General features: G+C 32.7%; 1 protein-coding gene across 1 annotated transcript in view; it reads right to left on the bottom strand.

The window, feature by feature from the left end:
- Window positions 1–13,042: 13,042 nt before the first annotated feature.
- Window positions 13,043–23,959, bottom strand: part of LOC117932214 (glutamine--tRNA ligase-like) — a 35,572-nt gene continuing 24,655 nt past the window's right edge. The window contains exons 15-23 of the mRNA XM_034853333.1: window positions 16,643–16,774; window positions 16,409–16,545; window positions 16,202–16,301; window positions 16,025–16,120; window positions 15,368–15,468; window positions 15,178–15,283; window positions 14,998–15,087; window positions 14,778–14,907; window positions 13,043–13,385 (exon numbers count right to left, since the gene is read on the bottom strand). Coding sequence (XP_034709224.1) covers window positions 13,291–13,385; window positions 14,778–14,907; window positions 14,998–15,087; window positions 15,178–15,283; window positions 15,368–15,468; window positions 16,025–16,120; window positions 16,202–16,301; window positions 16,409–16,545; window positions 16,643–16,774 — 987 coding nt within the window. The 3' untranslated portion in view covers window positions 13,043–13,290. The remainder of the gene's footprint in view (window positions 13,386–14,777; window positions 14,908–14,997; window positions 15,088–15,177; window positions 15,284–15,367; window positions 15,469–16,024; window positions 16,121–16,201; window positions 16,302–16,408; window positions 16,546–16,642; window positions 16,775–23,959) is intronic.

Below are 23,959 nucleotides of genomic sequence, written 5' to 3'. Positions count from 1 at the left end.
AATAATTCAAATTATATTCTTTTGAGTTAAAAATGTTTTTTTTTAAAAAAAAATATTTTTAGGACAATTACTTATCAAATGTTTATTATTATAAATGATTTTACAACATTTTAAACTTTGTCAAATACCTTTTTTCTTTTACTTTTTGTTTTTTGAAAACACTTTTTATATTAGAAGTCTTTTCTAAAAGTATTATCAAATCAACTATAAGTTATTTTACCAAATATAATTAATTTATTTAATGACTTTAATTAAATAACTAAATCATATTAAGTAACTAAATCGGTTTACCAAACACCCTTAAAAACCTATTAAATGTGACTTTAATTTATTAAATGATTTTGTTAATAATGCTTTCATTACATTTGCTTTAAAAAAATTACTAAGTATTTAAATATAAATAAAAGTTAATTTGGTAATATTTTTAATAATATATTATATAATAAAAAATTGATTTTCTTTTTAAATGATCACCTATCATGTGATTCATATGATTCCTTAACTTTGGTCAACACAAGAACCTTTGGGTGAAGATGAAAAGTCAACATCTTAACACAAGCATCATATTGCATCTCGTCTAAAATATACAATAAAGTCAATTGCTTTTTTTTTTTTCACTCAAATTTTCTTCCCTTTTTTATTTCTTGGTATTAATGTTTGCGTGTAAGGATGTATATTCTTTTCTTAAGCAATTTTGTCATCAAAATTAAATGGAATCATTTATATCTCAAAATTAGAAAATAGAAATAAAAATTGAAACTGAAATTGAAAAAACAAAAAGAAAAAAATGTGTTTCCATATACTCATATGAAAAAAAAAATAAAAAAAAAATCATAAAATAGGAACTCAAGTTTATAAAATACAAATTTTAAAGATTATCTAAAAATAATTAGTATTTCATTCATTTTTTAGTCAAATATACTATATTCGACTATTCATGTACTATTTTTTTTTAATGATATAGATACTACCTTTGATTATTTTGGGTACACCTTTAATTGAATACACAAAACTTGAATTATTATTTTTAAAAAAATTTATTTTATGATTATTTTTACCGGAGTGCATTCAAACATAGTAAATGGATTTTCCCTGTTTCAAAATTTAAGAAAAAAAAAATTTGAAAATAAAATATTTATTAAAAAAATGAATAATAAATGTGGAATAATAATTCAAATTATATTCTTTTGAGTTAAAAAAAAAAAATTAAAGTATTTTTAGGACAATTACTTATCAAATGTTTATTATTATAAATGATTTTGCAACATTTTAAACTTTGTCAAATACCTTTTTTTCTTTTTCTTTTTGTTTTTTGAAAACACTTTTTATATTAGAAGTGTTTTCTAAAAGTATTATCAAATCAACTATAAGTTATTTTACCAAATATAATTAATTTATTTAATGACTTTAATTAAATAACTAAATCATATTAAGTAACTAAATCGATTTACCAAACACCCTTAAAAACCTATTTAAATGTGACTTTAATTTATTAAATGATTTTGTTAATAATGCTTTCATTACATTTGCTTTAAAAAAATTCTATTTAAATATAAATAAAAGTTAATTTAATAATATATTATATAATAAAAATTTTATTTTCTTTTTAAATGATCACCTATCATGTGATTCATATGATTCCTTAACTTTGGTCAACACAAGAACCTTTGGGTGAAGATGAAAAGTCAACATCTTAACACAAGCATCATATTGCATCTCGTCTAAAATATACAACAAAGTCAATTGCTTTTTTTTCACTCAAATTTTCTTCCCTTTTTTATTTCTTGGTATTAATGTTTGCGTGTAAGGATGTATATTCTTTTCTTAAGCAATTTTGTCATAAAAATTAAATGGAATCATTTATATCTCAAAATTAGAAAATAAAAATAAAAATTGAAACTGAAATTGAAAAAACAAAAAGGAAAAAATATGTTTCTATATACTCATATAAAAAAAAAAAATCATAAAATAAGAACTCAAGTTTATAAAATACAAATTTTAAGAATTATCTAAAAATAATTAATATTTCATTCATTTTTTTTGTCAAATATACTACATTCGACCGTTCATGTACTATCTTTTTTAATGATATATATACTACCTTTTATCATTCTAGGTATTATCTTGATCATTTTGGGTACCACCTTTAACCGAATACACAAAACTTGAATTATTATTTTTTTTAAATTTATTTTATGATTATTTTTACCCGAGTGCATGCAACTATGGATTTTCCATCACAATTCCAATAGTTACTTTGGAAACTTTAAGGTGTTGACTCGAAGTAAGGTTTGGATTCCACGAATGAAAAGAAATAAATTTTAGAGAATGATTAAATGCATTTTTCTCTTGGAAAACACATTTTATCATATTGACCACAAATTCAAATAAAAGTCTAATTTACTTTTCCAAATAAAAAGCTTGAATTCTGCTGTAAATGAAAGGTGAATATCACCACTTAAAACCCTTTTATTAAACAACATAATAAGTCTTCCATTAATGCTCTCCATTAATATGAATAAATAGAGGCATTAATGGAGGACTTATGTGGGGCCCTATAAAAGGTTTCCATATCTTATACAAAGGCATCCCATAAAAGAAGTCTTCTAAAATTCTTTCTTTTATTGTCTATTTCTTTCATTCTCTTAATTCTCTCATTTTTGTACTTCGATTACTTCCTCCCTATTATATATTATTAAAGTAATATATTTTTGTCTTTATTTTATTTACATTGAATTTATTCTCATTTTATAACGTTGTGGACCCCGCATTTCGGCTCAATGCGTTTCCCACTCGATGGCGAGCTCGATTTTTAATTTGAAAATTTGATTTTATTTGATTAAGAAAACTGACTTGGAGTCGCCACTTATTTTTGTTTTATTTTTAAAAGGGGAAACAAAATAAGAAAGAAAAACCCTAAGTGTGACTCCTTATTTCGGAAAAAGCGATCTGCGAAAAACCGGATCGGGTTCGGGGGTCAGGTTACTTATCGGGAAGGTACGGTACAGACCGTAGCGCCCCTTTAAGTCCCTAAAGTCGGGTCTCTACTAATAGAATGAAGCAATCAGGGCAATAGACGAGTAAAACAGTGAGTACCCAGAACTATCATGCATATGTGAGAATCAAAACATGCATATAGGAATACCAGAATGGGAATAGATACGTACCTGGGTGACGAGCCATAATGCGCTATCAAGAAGTGAGGTTAGTGCACAATTAAAGAATAATTTCGAGCATGTCATAGAGCAGAATAAAATCAATCATGCATGACAATTAAATCAAACAAACAATCAATCAATCATGAGGAAATCACATATGTTGGGCCCCCACCAAAGCCCGTTTATCTTGCACAAATTAATCCCACAAATTCCATTAATCTGGAATTATGAAAATTACATTCATGCTTATGTAAAGTCGAGATAAATAGAAGATTATTTGAAACCCGGAAAGCATTAAAATTGTTAAAGAGAAAATTGGATTTTTGAAATTTATTTAAAAATTGGAGTCTTGGGAATTAAATTTAAGAATTGGAAAAGAAATTGGAATTTTTTTTTTTTTTTTTTTTTAAAAGGGATTTGAGAATTGGTGTCTTGAAAATTAAATTTAAGAATTGGAACTTTAGAAATTAAATTTTAAAGAAATTAGAATTTTGGAAATCGGAAATTAAGTTCAGAAATGGGAATTTTGAAGATTTGTTTAAAATGGAATTTCAAAATAAATAACTAAAATAATAATAATTAAATAGCTTAATGTGAATAATCGGAATTTTCAGAAGTAGCAATTTAATTCGGGAATCGAAAGTTTTAAATGAATTGTTTAAAATGGAATTTTTAGAATAAATAAATTGAATAAAATAATTAAATGGATTAGGGTGAATGTTGGAACTTTTGGAATTAGAAATTAAAATCGGAAGTGGAAATTTTAATGAATTGTTTAGAATGGAATTTTAAAATAAATAAATAAAATTAATTAAACAAATTAATGTGAATATTGGAATTTTCAAAAATAGAAATTTAATTCGGAAGTCGGAAATTTTAATGAATTGTTTAAAATGGAATTTTAGAATAAATAAATAAAATAATAATAATAATTAAATAAATTAATGTGAATATTGGAATTTTTGAGACTGAATATTAAATTTGGAAGTTAGATTTTGAAGAATTGAATTTTAATGAATGAATTTTTTTTTAAAAAGAAAATAAATAAATAAATATGGAATAATAATAATAATTATTAACAAACATAATGTTTAAACTAATGAATGGAATTTTTGAGATTGAAAATTTGAAAAGTAATTTAGATATGGGATTTTGAATAGATGGAGTAAACTAATAAGTGAATTGAATAATAAAAATAATAATGATTAGATGGATAGTTACGAAAATAGGAATTTTGGGAGTTGAAATTGAATTTAGAGATATGAAAAATGGTTTAAGGATGGAATTTTTAAAAGTAAATAAATAAAAGTAATAATAATAACAAAATATTAAGGATTAAATAAATAAACGTAAAAATTGGAATTCCGGAAATTATAAATCGAATTTGGAGATCGGGATTTTGAAGAATTATTTAAAAACGGAAATAAATAAATGATGAAAATAATGTTGATTAAATAAAGAAAAATGAAAATTAGAATTTTGGAAATTAAAATTTTTGAAATTAGAAACCTTGAAAATTAGATTTAAAAGAAATAGGAATTTCAAAAAAATTTATTCAAGGGTGGTATTTTAAAAATAAAATAAAAAATTTGGAATGTCGGGATTTTCGGAAGATTAAATTTAAAAATTTGGATCCTAGAATACTAAATTTAAAATCAAAACCTTAGAAAACTATTTTGAGAATTAAATTAAAAGAAAAATAAAATAAAGAATAATAATGATAATAATAATAACAATAATAATAATAAATAGATAAAAAAAATTTAGAGTTTCGGATCATTGAACTTCAAGACTTAAAATTTGATAAATTGAATTGACCCGACACCATCTATATTAAAACAAAAAAAAATCCAAAGGCTGCCATCAACTTGTAAGTCTACCACTACCACCTTTCTCTCTCATACTAGCCAACTAATGCAAACCTAATGCATGGCTATCACCCACAATATGAAACGAAACCACAAGGATGCCACCAGACTTGATGGTTTCCGGGAATTCGACGTCTTCGAAACTGAATGGGGTTGATAATGCTACTCCTTCACGTTCAGCTTCATCCAAAGGTTCAGTATATCAGCACAAAATACCCTCTCTGAATCCCGTCACATGTGGCTAATCAAGCTCTAGGCGCGCCAAACATCTCCGTGTCTTTCAAGAAGGTCATGCATATGGGTATAGTCTCCTCAATCGATGAGTGGGCTGGGTGGCGGGATTTAATGAGAGAAGTGGGATAACAGTTTAAATATGGAGAGATGATGATATAGAATCCATAAAAGTGGTGGAGAAATGGATATTGTAGTGGGTACGCGTAGGGAGATAAAAGGCGATGAAGGAGGTGTGGGCAACTGGCAGTGAGCATGAATATTGGGAAGAATGGGTATGGGTTGTTGAAATGACAAGTGGTAGGCATGGAGCATGAAGGGTAGGCACGGGGGATAAATGTATAAGGGAAGAATGAGGGAGGTGTGTATGAGGGCAAAGGTGGCCATGCATGGGGATTTCGAATAGTGGAACGAATGGGTATGAAGATGAGTGGGGATATTATTGATAGCATGGACGGCTAGGGATGATGGGGATATGAATCACGAAGTGGTGGGATGGGTATGAGGATGTTAATGAGAGAAGATGGGTGTGAAGAGTGGCTTAATGGGTGTTGGAAGGTGGACTTCTCATCTTAATATTTCTCATGAATAACCGGCTGGATGATGTATTATTTAGTATAGGCAGCAATCTCATCACTGATGACAGTTCAGTCAAATTGGGTGGAGATGGGAACAACATGTACACGAAGAAAGAACCATGGCATCCTTCTCATTGAGATAGTCGACAGTGACTTGGATCTTATCATTGGGTTTCGGCTGTGTATAGGTTTCGTCCCCCCATCCTTAGTAAGGAGGGTATCCAGCTTGGTAGGGAGAACACGGCTTAGAAACGTAAGCTCAAGGGCAATCATTTGCTCCTAGGCACTTGACAGGATGATCATGAACCCCTAGAGCAACATCTGGGCTCTATTGTACAAAGTTGGCTGGGACTTTGCTACTATTAGCATCAATACTCACATACTTAAGCAAAGGGAACAAATGGAGGAACATAGCAGGGAACCTTTTGACGAATGTGCTAACTTCGTTTCATTCTTTCATCCATGAGCTTAACGATCAAAGGGTTAAGTTGGAAAAGGTTTGCACAGGTAAAACACAAAAAAAAACAGCCATCTTTTCGGATGCCAAACCAACAATCATCAAAACAAAACAAACTCATCAAGCAAAACTGGAATCATAGAGAGTAAGATGAGAGATATGAAAGATCAGAATATTCGGGAAAAATCATAAATGGCCATACCTGAAAGCCCCTTTCTCCTGAAACTTACTCCCCTTCTTGCGCTAAAAAAAAATCCCCTTCTTAACCCCCTCTCTTTTCTTTCTTATCCCCTTTTTCTCTCCTGTTTCTATCTTCCCCCGGAAGCCATTACCGGCTCCACTATTCCTCACCTCAGCAGCATGGCCCTCTAATCACCAGCATGGCCCCTGTCAGTTTGACCTGCTACACATCCCATCTCTCTACTGGGGGTCCCCTACCCCTTCTAATAATATGATGAAAGTTCAAAAAAAACAAACTCCCGGGTCCTCACCACCAAAGGGGGTCTACAAACGCGTTATCAACACAAATTGTTATGAATGTAATTCTTGTATCTTAAACTTGAAGTTGTTTATATAGAATAAAATTTTATGTCCTTATATTACTATTGATTTTGTTCATTTAATTTGTGTTATATATTGTAAAAAGCTATAAGAAATTATTTAATTTTGATTATAATAAAAAGGTATACTAATGCTATCAATTTAATTATAATTGATTTTAATAATATTATTTTGTCATATATTTGAAGTTCTTTGACAATGTCGAATATCCAAAAACTTGAATTTGTGGCACTCAATATTTCAGGAAAGAACTATCTATCTTGAGTCATTGATCCTTAAATACATCTTGATGCAATGAATCTTGAAGCTATGATCAAAGAAGGAAATCAAGCATCCCTATTGGATCGCGTAAAAGCGCTGATTTTCTTTCGCCATCATCTCCATGAAGATTTAAAAAATGAATATCTTACAATAAATGACCTTTTTACTCTATGGAGTGATTTGAAGGAAAGATATGACCACCAGAGAACTATGATTCTCCCAAAACCTCAATATGATTAGATGCACTTGAGGTTGTAAGATTTTAAAATTGTTAGTGAATGTAACTCTATATTGTTCAAAATCAGTTCTTAATTAAAGCTGTGTGGAGAAAAAAAATCATAGAAGAGGACATATTAGAAAAAACTTTTACTATGTTTCATGCCTAGAATATTCTCTTGCAGTGGCAATATCGAGAGCATAGATTTACAAAATACTCCAAATTAATATCACGTTTTCGTGTTGTTGAACAAAATAATGAACTTTTGATAATAAATCACTAGTCTCGTCCAACTGGATTTGAACCATTTCTTGAAGTGAATGCAATATTGTCTTAAACTCGTGGACGTGGATGAGGATGTGGTTGTGGTAATGGAAGGAATTCTCGTTACCATGGTTCTTATGGTAATAATTCTTCAAATTTTCATAAAAAGAAAGCCTCATTACACCACCAGAAGTAGAGTAATACAAAGGCAAAACAAGAAAATGGGAAGTGTGTACAAGATAAACATCCCAAGAACCATGAGAATGATTGTTATAGATGTGGTATGATGGGGCATTGGATGTGTACTTGTTGTACACCTAAACATTTGATTGACCTTTACTAAGCATCAATAAAAGTAAAAGGAAAAGAGATAAAGATAAACTTTATCGACGATGATGGATTGGACTTAACCCACTATGACATTGATTTCTTTAGAGATCCTAGTGAAAAAATTAACTACTTAATAAATGATAAGAATGCTAACATTGATTGATATTACTTTCTATATCAAATAATATATTATTATGTCTTATATTTACATTTGATTTTCTTTTGTTATTTACATTATGCTTTGTTTTATTAGTTATATCTAAAATCCATGTGTTATTTGGTCTCAAGATGAACAAGGATGATGTATGTCTTACAAACTATGCAACCATGCACACAATTCTTTGAGATAAAAGATTCTTCATCGAATTGACATTAATAAAAGTTAATGTAAGTACTATATCTAGTACTACAAACTTGGTTGAAGGCTCCGGAAGAGCAAAAATAATACTACCAGATAAAACTAGATTCCATATAAATGATGTTTTATATTCTAGCAAATCCAGAAGAAATTTACTTAGTTTTAAAGATATCCATATAAATGAGTATCATATTCAAACTATGAATGAAGGTAATGTAGAATATCTTTATACTACTTCTATTATATATGACCAAATGCTTATAGTGGAAAAACTCTCGATTTTTTTCTCTGAGTTGTATCATACAAATATAAAGCCTACTGAATCATATGTTCTCGTGGACTAGAAGTTCAACAACCCTAAAGTTTTTATCATTTGGTATGATAGGCTAGGTCACCCAAGGTCTTCAATGATGAGTCGAATAATAGAACACTCACATGCATCTACTAAAGAACTAGAAGATTCATTTACCCATCGAATACTCATGTCTTATCTGCTCACAAGGTAAATTGATAATTAGACAATCTTTTATTAAAGTCATATTTGAGTCATTAGTCTTTTTAGAAAGAATACATGAGGACATATGTGGGTCTATTCATCCACTATGTGGACTATTTCATTATTTTATGATCTTAATAGATGTATCTACTAGGTGGTCAAATATTTGTCCCATTTCCACACGTAATGTTGCCTTTGCTAGGCTCCTTATACAAATGATCAAATTATGAGTATAATTTCTAGATTATCCAATTAAGACAATACATTTAGATAATGCTAGTGAATTTGCTTCTCAAACATTCATTGACTATTGCATGTCAGTAGGGATAAATATTGAGCATCCTGTTGCTCATACTCATACGCAACATGGTTTAGCAGAATCCTTCATCAAATGTCTCCAATTAATAGCTCGACCATTACTAATGAAAACCAAATTACCTATTTTTGCTTGGGGACATGCTATTATTCATGTTGTATCTTTAGTCCGTGTTCAACCTACAACTTACCATGAATACTCTTCTTCGTAACTCATACTTGGAAAACAACCAAATATTTCTCACATACAGATCTTTGGTTGTAAAGTATATGTACCAATTGCACCTACACAACACACTACAATGTGTCCCCAACAATGACTAGGGATTTATGTAGGTTTTGATTCTCTATTTGTCATTAGATATCTTGAATCTTTGACATACGATGTTTTTACAACTTACTTTGCGAATTGTCATTTTAATGAAAGCGTTTTCCCGACATTAGGGGGAGAAAAGTCGATTCCAGAAGAACGACGAAAAATTACTTAGAATGCATCAACTATGTTTTATGTTGATCCTCGTACAAATCAATGTGAACTAGAAGTTCAAAGGATCATCAATTTGAAAAATCTTACGAACCAATTACCAGATGCATTCATTGATACAAAGAAAGTGACAAAGTCACATATCCCTACTGCAAATACTCCAACACGGATTGATATTCTTGTAGAATAGTTAACTAATGAATCTAAGATACGTCTGAAGCGTGGTAGACCTGTCAACTCAAATGATGTAACTCCCCAGAAAAGGAAAATATCAGGAAAACTTGACATTCTAGAAAAGGTCATCAAAATGACTGATCAATCTAAAATTGATAAATCTATAGCTCCAAAAAAGACACAAATAATGTAAAAAGCCCTTGAAGAGGCACATATTGAACAAAAAGCCCCTAAAGGGGCACATATTGAATAAGTAGCCCTTAAAAAGACACAAATACTTAAAAATTGTGATATCTCAATAAGTTATATACAAACAGGAGAAAAATGAGATCAAAATAATATTGTTATTAATAATATTTTTGCTTTCCAAGTGACCTATAATATCATAAGAAATGATGAAGATCTTGAACCATGAAATGTGGAAGAATGCCAACATAGAAATGATTGGCAAAAATGGAAAGAAGATATGCAGGTAAAGTTAAACTCATTAACAAAACAAGAAGTTTTTGGACCTATAGTCCAAACACCTAAAGATGTAAAGCCTATTGGGTATAAATGAGTATTTGTACAAGAGCTCAATGAGAATAATGAAATCATAAGATATAAAACGTGATTAGTAGTACAAGATTTCTCGTAGAGACCTGGTATTAACTATGAAGAAACATACTCTCCTATCATGGACATAATCACATTTCGTTTCTTAATTAACTTGGCAGTCTTAGGAAAACTAAATATGCATCTCATAGATGTTATTACAACATATTTGTATGACTCCATGGATAATGATATATACATGAAAATCCTGAAGGATTTAAATTGCCTGAAACAAATAGTACAAAGCCTCATAGTATATACTCAATCAAGTTATAATGATCCTTGTATGGATTATAGCAATCTGGACACGTGGTACAATCGCCTTAGCAAATTCCTGTTAAAAAAAGGGTATTGAATAACCTTATATGTCCATGAATTTTTATTAAAAAATCATAAACTAGATTTTTAATTATTGCAGTGTATGTTGATGACTTAAATCTTGTTGGGATTACTGAAGAATCCATAAGAACAAAAAATTATTTGAAAAAAAAGAAAAGAATTTTGTGATGAAAGATTTTGGAAAAACAAAATTTTGTCTCGCCTTGTAGATTGATCATTTTCCAAAGGGAGTTTTAGTACATCAATAACATACATTAAGAAAATTTTTAGTTTTTATATGGAAAAACACATCCTTTAAGTTCTCCAATAGTTGTCCGATCATTTGACTTGAAAAAAATACCCATTTCGTCCTTGCGAAAAAGGGAACAATTGCTTGGTCCTAAAGTACCATATCTTAGTACTATTGGTGCACTTATTTATCTTGCTAATTGTACACACCCAAACATTGCCTTTTTTTTTGTGTCAATTTATTAACAAGATACAATTTCACTCCAACCCGAAGACATTGGAATGGTATCAAATATATATGGCGCTATCTTCACGCAAGTACTAATATGAGTTTATTTTACTTAAGGAAATCAAAACTATAATTGCTTGGATATGCAAATATAGGATACCTTTTAGATCCACATAAAGGTAGATCATAAACATGATATGTGTTCAATTGCAATGGTACTATTAATTCATGGAAATTTGTTAAACAAACAATGGTGGTCATATCATCAAATCATTCCAAAATACTTGCAATTCACAAAGCAAGTTGTGAATGTATATGGTTAAGATCTATAATCCAACATATTCGGGAAACATGTGTACTCTCTTCTATTAAAGGTGACCCGACAATATTATTTGAAGATAATGATACATGCGTTAATAGATAAAAAGGGGTTATATTAAAAGAGATATAATTAACCACGTTTCACCAAAATTCTTTTATACACATGAACTCCAAAAGAGTGGTGAAATTGATATTCAACAAATATGCTCAAGTGACAATCTAGTAGATTTATTCACAAAGTCATTCAAACCTTAACATTCAAGAAGTTAATACACAAGATTGGAATGTGTCAAGTTAAGAATATTGATATGAGGAGTATGCTTGTAAAAGGGTGTTAATGTACTGAACTCTTTTTCCGTTCATCTTGGTTTTGTCATACTGGGTTTTATTAATAATGTTTTTAATAAGATAGTTCTAATAGACCAAAAGCAGCTTAAAAAATTATAAAAATATTGTACTTTTTTTCCCCCTTCGTTAGGTTTTTCTCATAAGGTTTTTTATTAGTAAGGTTTTAATGAGACATTCTTTAGTGTGGTAGACATCAAGGGAGAGTGTTGTAAATGAAAGGTAAATGCCACCACTTACCCCCTTATTAAACAACATAATGAGTCTTCCATTAATGCTCCCCCATTAATATGAATAAATAGAGGCATTAATGGAGGACTTATGTGAGACCTATAAAAAGTCTCCATCTCTTGTACAAAGACAGCTCGAGAAAAGAAGTCTTCTAAAGTCTCATTCTCTCTCTCTTGTTTTCTCTTCATTTCATTCTCTCAACTTTTTCATACCTTTCTCCCCATTATATATATATTTATCTCTATTTTATTTACATCAGATTTATTCTCGTTTTATAACAAATTCAACCGATTTTCAAATTCTCCACATTTACATTCAAAAAGGGTACCAACTTCACTATGAATAAGTTATGCATCATGTAAATAAACCCTATATTTCCACACAGCCCTTCAAGGAAAAAAAAAAAAAAAATTTCTTATATTTGATTTACCTTTGAAAAATAATAAATAAAATAAATTGAAATTAAAATTAAAATTAATTAAAAATATATATATTTTTAAATTATTTAATTTTTATATAAAATAGTTGAAATAAGTAATATTCAATTGAAATAACATATAAACATAATTTATTTTTCACTTTTTCTTTCTTTTCTTTTACTTTCCTCTATTTTCTCTCCTCATATTTTTCAAAAACAAAAAGATAACCTTCTCGTAAAAGGTACGGTGCTTGTACCTAAAGCAGCAAACCAGATACTACAGGCTAAGCAAATAGAAAGAAACGGAAATTTTGAGGAAGGTTGAAACCAGCAGTTTGGAAGGATCAATCAGCCAAACTAACCAGAGCAGCTCCTGTATTATAAGTTTCTTCCTCCAGAATTTTTCCCTGCTTGATTTCAAGTGGACCCTGCATCTTCTTTTCCAGCATCCTTATTCATGTTTGGTGTCAAAAAATTACTAAGAAAAGAAAAAAAAACGCTAAAAAGAAAATAGTTTTTTTTTCTGTTTGATTATTCTAAAAAAACAAAATCAAATATAATTAAAAAATTCCAGTTTCCCACAAATTTTCCACAAACCAAACATAGCATTGAACACTTGAAGAGAAGCCTCTTTACACCAGCTTTAACTAATAATATTATTAATATAACTTGAATTAGTTTCTCCATGTCAAAACTAAAAAGTACAAAATTGAAGAAAGGGATTCAACTGAAATGCATATATTTGGTGTAATTGAATGTTGAATAGTATTCAAAACATGTGTAACTGCTGTTTCTTTCCTCCGGGCTCCAGCCTCCATTCCATGGCAGGCCACCTACTTCCCACCTTTACCGTAGCTATCGCGCAGTGTAACCGTGCGGTTGAAGACGAGTTTTTCCGGAGTCGAGTCCTTATCCACAACAAAATAGCCTAGAATTGCACATTTCACACAAACAATTAGACTGGGAAACAATGTATGAAATAACCACATGTATTTTGGAGAAATTACATTCAAATTGATGAAATGGGAGTGCAGGGTGGAGCTTGGTAGGTCTAAGTTCTATGGTTCACAAGGAGTGGTAAAGCATGCCATTGTATTAGTAACGATAACATCAACAAGAAGAAGGCTGGTCTACCAATGGCTGAAGACAAATGAAAATCTTAAGAAATGTTTGCTCCAAAATTCCATTGTATGATGTACTAAAAATGTTTCCAGTACAACTTCAGTTGAACCTTTATGCTCAGTGATTACAAACTAAGGTTCAAAACATTGATATTGACAGAAATGTAAACCATTTAGATGTAAAAATTATAAAGGAAATATCATATGGAAAGTTTTTTTAAATGAAATGATGGGAACTATGATCAAAACATTGAATAAAACTTTTCAAGAATCAAGATAAATAATACTACATCAAGAAATAATAAAAAAAAAATTATTAAAAGAAATGCATTCATGACAACGGTGTAGGTGAATGGTGAAAATAGGGTCCACTACTAATAAGTATCCATGGGTACGTAAGTTGAATATTAATATAGAATCATATATTTAAAACCTCTGATTGAAGTACAAATTATTGTACAAAGAATAAAAAAGAAATAAAAGTATATTCGGTATACATAAATATCACAAGTACACATTATTTTCAAGAGAAATTATGAAAATTCTGAAGACAGGGATATTTGATGTATTTTTCCTGAAAAGGAAGAATGCTAGAAGATAAATTATGAAACCTATCTGATCTGAAAAATCAAAGATGCTATAACAAAAAGATATGTTCCTGTACACCTCTATCAAAGATCAAGAAAACATAGAAATTTCAAAGGGATAAAAGGTTAGATGATGTAGCTGTCACCTTCCAAGCATTTTTTTTTTTTTTTTTTTTTTTAATGATCTGGTTCTCCAAAATTTTACCAGCCTAATGTCATGGACTCAGGTGTATCCTAAGCACCCATGTGATACTTAGAGAGCAAGTTGTGACACTAAGCTTAGTTTTATATTCTTTATTTAACCTGAATCATTCTTTTCACTGTTTCGCCCTCAATTGGACATTTTTCACATAGAGATGGGAGCTTATGCAGAATGGCATGTCAAAAGCCAGTTTGACAATGGTCAATCATGTGTATGATGTCAAAAATTTTATTTTAAATTCAGGATGTGTCCCACACTTGTTGAGAACAAGTGGTGATATGTCAGGCAAGTGTCCACTCTGACACAGTGATCAACAGGGATATAGCTTCCATTTAAAGGTTCCTGGACTACTTAGGTTACAAGTTATTCAATATGCAAAATATTAACTAAAAAGGGGGTTTAGTGTCTACCAAGCCTTTCGAATTGAAATCTGTCTCCAACTGCAGCATTTTTAAGTGATGGTACAGCATATGCACTGGGTACAACCACTTTGGACTGTGAGTTCAGATCACCAAGCCAATCATCAAGTTCAGCAGGATTCTGATGCAATAATAGGAAATCTCATAAGAACTCAAAAATAATTTTCTTAGGAGGAACATAAGCAGAAATTTATGAGATTCCTGTTTGCAACTCAGAGAGGAACAGTTTGTCAAACAATCTGACTTCCACTGTAAGTGGATTGAGTCCAGGGGAAGCTTCAGCAACCCAGTGAAGAACTCCCTGCATGATAAAGCGCATAAAGCACTATGATTTGGGAACCAAAAAGAAGATTCATGTATAAATGACAGCCAATGCCAGCAAGACAAAAACCTTTGGCTTTGTCTTCTTCGAAGAATCATACTCTGCCCGGACCTCAACCACGGTCTCCTTATCATCACTAAGGATCACTTCTGTGCACTTTATAGGGAATGCATACCTGCATGCATGAAAAAGATTCTCATTTTATGGGATATCTGATAAGTGAATACAAAAAATATAACTTCTATAATTTTACAAGTACCTGAGTAGGACGGATTTTCCAGGAGCAAGCCCATAGTAGTCTTTTGAATCTTTCATCCGAAAATCAGACTGTTCAATGTATACAATTTTGGAAAAGGGCACCTAAAATGAAAACAGCAAAAGAAAAATTATTGACAGTTTAGAACATCCAAGTCTTGAATATGGAGTTACATAGTTAATGGTGGGTTCCTCTACTTTGCCACCAACTAGCCTCCAGAAATTTGCATCAAGGCATAGAGAACTAATATGAGTTGAGAGCCAGTCACAAAATAGCTTCAAATTCAAACAGCTCATTCTTTCTTCCATAAAACCTATACTATGTAGCTGAAACAAGGATTCACAGTTTTGGTTTTTGGTTCTATTGACATAAAAAATAATCTAATCCTCAAAAGAATATCAAAGTGATTTCAATGCTCATAACAATACAAATGGACCCTCATTACTGTTATTAATATCAATTGTAAAAAAAAAATAAAAAAATTAAAGAAATCCAAAAAGAAATCTGGTAAAAAATTATTTTGATATTGAGCACACAAATATAAATTATGTACAACCAAAACAAACTTACACCATAGGAGATAATTAAGTCATGAATTTACAAATTGGTATTATCCACTAGAAAACTAGAACTATAATTCTTGTTCAAAAAACCAGTTACCTTGTGAAAAGCAGATGCATCATCCTCTTGAGCATCAGGCCATTTCTTTGCATCAAGATCTGTTATTGAGCCATCTTCTAGGTTGGTAATAACAACCTGAATATAGAGAATGGATCAGTCAGAAACTGAGACAGAATTGTGTTCCCAAAGAAAATGGCATCAGACAAGACACAGAACCTTAAGTGGATGTAGCACAACCATCGTCCGAGGGGCTGTTTTGTTTAGCTCTTCTCTTATATAATACTCGAGGCGGTCCAAACGAATTATACTACAATCACTGTACCACAAAGTATAACGAATATCAATGATAATACTAAATAAAAAGATAAGAAACTAAAGATATTTGGTAAATCTTTAGATATGCCCAAACAAAATATGCCCAACCTTCTAGTGATTCCAATTCCTCGAATAAAAGTATTTATTGATGTTGAAGTCACCCCCCTACGTCGCAAACCAGCTAATGTCATAAGACGAGGATCATCCCAACCATCAACCCACTTTTCTGTCACCAGGCGGTTCAACTGCAACAGCACATTAGAGTCAACATGTGATAAAATATAAACACAAAAAGCTTAGTTTCAAGCTTTGCATATATAGATGTTCAATGCATCAGCACACCTTACGCTTTGACATCACTGTGTTAGTGACATTCAACCGCGAGTACTCCCACACATAGGGATGGTAAAGACCCAACACATGTAATAACCAGTAGTAAGAAGCACGCCGTGTCTCAAATTCAAGCGTGCAAAGCTGCACAAGATTTAACCAGAGATGGATAAATGACAAATGTCACATTTCAATTTAAAAGAAAAACATGCAGGTAAGGAAATAGCCATCCAATGGAGGAAAAAACCTTACTACCATATATAAGAACAAAGAAGATATTTAAAGTTATAACAACTACCATGGAATCAAACGAGTAGGTAAATTCCATGGAGGAGGAGATTAGCTTGAATTATATGTGTTATCCTACTGCCAAAGCTCTTTGGGACAACATTATTCAGATGTATTCAGACCTTGGAAATCAGTCCCAAATCTATGAGTTACAACTCAAATTGGGCGATATTTGTCATGGTGAGAATTCAGTTACCAAATATTTTAATGTGCTTGGGGGTTTATGGCAGGATCTTGACTTATTCAATGGCTATGAGTGGAAAAATACAGATGATTGTAACTATTTTAAGAAGACGGAAGAAGGTTCAAGGATATTCAAATTTTTAGTTGGGCTTAATGTTGAGTTTGATGAAGTTTGGGGTAGAATCATTGGTTGGCAACATCTCCCTTCTATAGGTGAAGTGTACTCTGAAATGTGTCGTGAGGAAAGTCGGAGGAATGTTATGCTTGGGAAGAAGCTCTCTGGAGCTATGGAAAACTCAACCTTATTGGGCACTGCAGCAGCGGCTTCTCACAATCCTAATAACCAGCGTCATTCGGATGACAAGCCAAGAGTCTAGTGTGATCATTGTAATAAACCACACCACTCATGAAACCTGTTGGAAATTACATGGGAGGCCAGCTGACTGGAAGCTCGTTGAATGGAAGACTAATAAGCAAGGCAACTCTAATCATTTCCCTGCTAAAGCACATGCTGCCTAGGCACCCTCATTGAGCAAAGAACAATTAGACCAACTGCTACAGCTGCTAAAACCTACTCCGCCGACACCTGGTACTCCTATAGCATCTTTAGCTCAGTCAGGTAGTCTTTCGTGTGCAGATTCTCTTTCATTATCTGCACCTTGGATCATAAATTCAGGTGTCTCTGACCACATGACTAATTTATCTCATTTGTTTATTTCTTATACACCTTATTCTAGAAATAAAAAAGTACGTATTGCAGATGGAAGTTTATCTTCTATTGTTGGGCAAGGCTCTATTCGTTTGTCTGATAAGATTGTTTTACAATCCGTTTTACATGTCCCAAAACTCTCTTGTAATCTCTTATCCATAAGTCGTTTATCTAATAATTCTAATTGTCGTGTTGTTTTTTGTGCCTCTCTTTGTGAATTCCAGGATTTGAACTCGGGGATGATGATTGGCAATGCTAGATTGATCGACAATCTCTACTATTTTGATGACAACCAGTTTAAGAATAAACAAGCTCAGGTTTTTATTGGTAGTGTTTGTTTAATCCCTGTGCATGATCAAATAATGCTATGGCATAACAAATTAGGACATCCTAGTTTTTTCTACTTAAAACATTTGTTTCCAGGTTTGTTTAAAGGATTGGATTGTACCTCTTTTGATTGTGAAACTTGTTTTTTGGCCAAAAGCCACGCAATTCTTATAAAATAAAATCATATTGTGCCTTAAAGCCTTTTTATTTGATACATAGTGATGTTTGGGGTCCTTCTAAGATTACTACTTTACCTGGGAAAAAAATGGTTCGTGAGGTTTATTGATGATCACACACGCCTATGCTGACTTTATCTAATGAACTCTAAGTCTGAGATTGTAAAATTCTTTCAGGATTTTTATTCTATGGTTGAAAACCAATTTCAAACCAAAATAAGCATTCTTCGGAGTGACAGTGGAACAAAATTTTATAATGATTGTTTAGATGATTTTTTGCTAGAGAAAGGTATTTTACATCAATCAACTTATAGGGACACTTCTCAACAAAATGGAATTGCAGAACGTAAAAACAAACATTTACTTGAAGTAGGTAGAGCTCTTATGCTTCATATGAATGTTCCTACACACCTTTGAGGGGATGCAATTTTAACAAGTTGTTATTTGATTAATAGAATGCCTACAAGAGTTCTAAACTATGCAACACCTTTACAAAGTCTTAAGAATACTTTTCCAAACACACACCTCACCTCAGATTTACCCTTAAAAATTTTTGATTGTATAGTGTTCGTCCATGTGCCAATTCATCTTCGATCCAATTTGATCCAAGAACCAAAAAATGTATTTTTCTAGGTTATGCTCCTAATAAAAAAGGGCATAAGTGTTTTAATCCTACCACTAGGAAAATTCATGTTAGTATGGATGTCAACTTTATTGAAAATATTCCCTTTTATAACAAAGCTACTCTTTAGGGGGAGAGCTCTAATGAAGATCAGTTTTGGCAACAAGAACAACCAAAACCTAGTATTTTTCTTCCTGTAATAAATCAAAAAACAAATGTTTTAATTAGTGGAGAAGGGGGAAATACTGATTTATCAATGCCAAAAAAAATTGCATCACAAACAAGGGGAGAAACTCAATAACCTATGTCCACTGAGCTTCGTGTTTACACTAGGTGCAAGTTTAATTCTAATACTGAGAATAATCAAGTCAATCTTGAGCATGGTCAATCATCAGCTCCTAGTTCTCAAAATCCAAGTAATCTTCCTACGGACTCCACCCCTTTACCTATTTCTGATCTTGATATCCCTATTGCAATTCGAAAAGGAGTTAGGAATTGAACCAAATATCCCATTGCCAAATATCTATCTTATCAAAGACTCTCAAGAAAATATAGAGCTTTCACTTCAAATATCTCTCACTTATTCATTCGTAGAACTATACAGGAAGCACTAGGACACTCGAAGTGGAGATCAGCAATTCAAGAAGAAATGAATGCTCTTTTAAAAACTAGAACATGGGAAATTGTTGATTTACCTAAGGAGAAGAAGACAGTGAGATGCAAATGGGTTTTCACAATCAAGTGTAAGCCCGATGGTAGCATTGAAAGATATAAAGCAAGGTTAGTAGCCAAAGGTTTCACACAAACCTATGGAATTGACTACCAAGAGACCTTTGCACCTGTTGCAAAGATCAATTCCATTCAAATTTTACTTTCTCTTGTAGTACATTTTAATTGGCCTTTACACCAATTAGATGTGAAAAATGCTTTCTTAAATGGCGATTTGGAGGAAGAAGTGTTTATGGATTTACCATCGGGTTTCGAAGAAAAGCTAGAAAAAAAAAAAAGGTTTGTTGATTAAAAAAGTCCTTGTATGGTCCTTAAGCAGTCTCCTAAGGCTTGGTTTGAGAGATTTGGAAAAGTAATCAAGCTTCAAGGATATATTCAAAGTCAAGCTGACCATACAATGTTTTATAAACACTCAAGAGAAGGAAAAATTGTTGTGTTGATAGTTTATGTGGATGACATTATTCTAACTGGTGATGACAATCTAAAACTTGAGAGATTGAAGAAAGCTTTAACTCGTGAATTTGAGATAAAATATTTGGGTCCCCTGAGATACTTTCTTGGTATGGAGTTTGCTAGATCCAAGAAAGGTATTTTCATTTCTCAAAGAAAATATATACTTGACTTATTATGTGAAACAGGTTTACTTGGATGTAAGGCTACAAAAACTCCTATAGAACCAAATTTGACACTTCAACCAGCAAGTCCAGTAGAGGTGATTGACAAAGAGAAATACCAACACCTAGTTGGGAGACTTATTTATCTCTCGCATACTCGTCCCAATATTGCTTTTGTGGTAAGCATGGTGAGTCAATTCATGCACTCGCCAAATTAGGGACACTTTGACGCAGTGTACAGAATTTTAAGGTACTTAAAGGGGACTCCAAGAAAAGGACTTCTATATGAGAACCGAGGACATCTCTGAGTGGATGTGTTTACTGATGCAGATTGGGCATGAAGTGTAATTGATAGGAGATCAACTTCGGGGTATTATACTTTTGTTGGAGGCAATCTTGTGACTTGGCGGAGTAAAAAGCAAAGTGTCGTGGCTAGAAGTAGTGCTGAAGCTGAGTTTAGAGCCATAGCCCACAGCATTTGTGAAGTTTTGTGGATTAAACAATTACTTGAAGAACTTAAGGTTGCTAGCCCTTTACCTATGAAGGTCTTTTGTGATAATAAAGCTGTCATTGCCATTGCACATAATCCAATACTCCATGATAGAACTAAACATGTCGAGGTTGATAAACATTCTATCAAGGAGAAACTGGAAAATGGACTGATTGTTATGCCCTATATACCTACGGTTGAACAACTTGTAGATATACTCACTAAAGGATTGCCAAAAAAGCAATTTGATGATCTAGTAAGCAAGTTAGCCATGAATGACATCTTCAAGCCAGCTTGAGGGGTAGTGTTGAGAATCTCAATCATATCAAAATTTTTCTGATCTGGTTGTTACCTATTTTTTATGGATAATTTGTTGTTGTTTTTTAAGGATAAGTTGTTGCTGTTTTTTAGGGATAAATTGTATATTTTAAATTTATTTTGTTCCTAAAAATTTGGGTGTACAGCTGTAGATTTAGTTTGATTTGTTATAGTTTTTCTATAAAAGGAAGCTAGTTTCCCTTCCTTATTCAATTAATATACGACATTTTTCTTTTTTCCTTTTCTACAAAAATGTTGGACAGCAAGAAAGGATCATGCACTGGATTTGTATAAGCAATGACCTATGGAAGAAAATTACCGATCCTTTAGCATCAACATAAGGAAAGAAAGAAAATCTATGTGGTCTTAAATTTCCTTGAGAAATTCAAGATCTCTGATAAAATATCTTTCTGCCAGTTTCAAGATCTCTTCTTGGTTGAGATATCATTTATAATTTTCTTGAAATGGAGCTGTCAGAACCTCCCCAGAATTCCATGTGGCTGGAGTTCAGGTACATTACAATTTGGTGAACATTGCAATGATACTTGGAAGGTTAAGATGCATATGTTTTTCAAACCTGACTTCAGTTAAACATTTATGAACAGGATAAAACATTCCCTAAACATATAGATATCAAAATTTCAAGAAACGAACTCTTAAAATAGTTATTGCAAAATGTAATAAGAAAATACACACATTAAAAATGGAGGATAAAAGGGCAAGGGAGCATACTGAATGAGTGATGTTCTCAAGAGAATCTACAATGCAATGAGCATAATCGTAACTTGGATAAACACACCACTTGTCTCCAGCATGTGGATGAGGAGTAAACTGGACAAAAGAAGTGAAATCAATTAGTAACTACTCATGTTGAAATAGTTAAGATGTCCATGAGTACAGACTTGCCTTGATGCGATATGCAATAAGGTCATACATATTAAAATTATCGCTCTGCATGTCTTGCTTCATCCGAAGCGTAGCTTTGCCTTCTTCAATCATGCCTCGTCTCATTTCATCAAACAGTTTCAATGATTCTTCGATTGGTCTATCCCTCCAAGGACTATTCATCTTCTTTTCCCTATATTCTTTTATCTCTTCAGGTGTCTGCAATCAATGCCTTTTTAGATAACTTTTCTCAACTATAGAAAAACGTCATGAATGCAAAACAAAAGAACTAACATCAGAAAAGAAATCACCATTTCTTGAGCACCATTATGACTGAAATCAATGTTCCGAAATTACACAACCCCAGAACCTGGATATCAGTTAGCGATTGGGATCAAGATATGGTGCTCAATCATGAATTATTTAGCAGTCTCCAATAATTAATTATAAGGAAGTCAAAACAGATAACTGTAGGATTATTTAGCAGTATCCAAGAATTAATTATAAGGAATGAAATAAAAAAATATCAGATTTATGTATGAAATCAATCATATAATTTATATTTAGTAAGCAACCTGGTGATCAACATAAGCTTGGCCCCTTCTTATCAGCTCCACTGCTAGATCATAAAGATCTTGGAAATAGTCACTGGTATAGGTGATCTGCAAAATGCCAATTGATATCAAATGTTGCCCAAAGAAAGGCACAACCTATGACATTAAATCTAGATCATAAATTATACCTTGAAAGGTTCCCAACCCATCCATTGGACAATTTCTTCAATATGATCAATATACTCTTTCTTTTCAGCTTCTGGGTTTGTGTCGTCAAACCTAACATAGCCACAAAGCACAACTAAACTCAGAAACAATAGAAACTTAAAGCTTCTTTATCCTTTTTTGGTGGAAGAAAAGCAGTCCAAGATTCAAATGAAGTTCAATAAACTATTGCAAATTTCAGTATATAAAAGCAATCTGTCACCCCCTTGACTTTGATGACACAGCACTAAAGGCCTCATGGGTAGGCACCTTGCACCCATGAGGGCCCCAGGAGAGAAGCTAGGTGGGATCAGAGGTTGGATGCATCATATGAGTGGAATGGCGATGACTGGTGGTGCAACATGTGCTGGCACAGGATAGTGTCAGGCAGCACGTGCTTGAGCAAGCTACAGAGGACCACTTATACAAGGCCTCAACATGGGCAAGGCACACGGGCAAGCCTTGCTAGCACCCACACATGGACTTCATGACAAGTGGTGGAATGTGATCCATGGCCACAATGGCACGGGGCACAGAGCAGTCACTCCTCTTGACAGTGGCACAAGGGCACAATGCCTTATGCAATGAGGTGGCTTGACACACAAGGGTGCAATGCCCTGTGTGGTCAAATGATAGGCCATGGGCACAATGTCATGGCTCATTGTTGCACCAAGATGGGCTTGGACGCAGCACAGTGCTCCTGAAGCAACAAAGGTGACTTAGACATGGTGACTGATGCATGACACAAGGGTGCAATGCCTTGTGTGTGGGAATGACAAGCCATGGTGCAATGCCATGGTCTGTTGTTGTAGCAAGGAGGGGCTTGGACGTGACACGGTGCTACTGTATTAACAAAGACATTTCAAACATGATGGCTGATGCATGACAAGAGGGCAAGACATGACATTGGTGTGGCATAACTAACTCTTAAGACTTGCAAGGTGGGGCAAAGCCTTGCAAGGGCTAACCCATGGGTGCCTAAGACATTGGCAGCACACTTCAACGTGCCAGCGGCAAGGAGACAACTTGATGATGCAGAGACAACAAGAAGGGTTGACACAGACATGATGGTGCATGGCTGCTATAAGGCAAGAGGGTCGGGCATGACATGGGCATGATATGCTACCTCTTATGGCTTGCAAGGCATGGGAAGGGCAGTGAAAGGGCTGGTCCATGGGCTCCTAGACATGGACAGCAACGCCAATGTGCCATGGGCACCTAGTTATGGCA

Source organism: Vitis riparia, chromosome 15 (genome assembly GCF_004353265.1).
Source record: "Vitis riparia cultivar Riparia Gloire de Montpellier isolate 1030 chromosome 15, EGFV_Vit.rip_1.0, whole genome shotgun sequence".
Lineage (NCBI taxonomy): Eukaryota > Viridiplantae > Streptophyta > Magnoliopsida > Vitales > Vitaceae > Vitis > Vitis riparia.
Note: the sequence above shows the minus strand (reverse complement) of the source record. Positions and strands in the feature narration are given on the sequence as shown.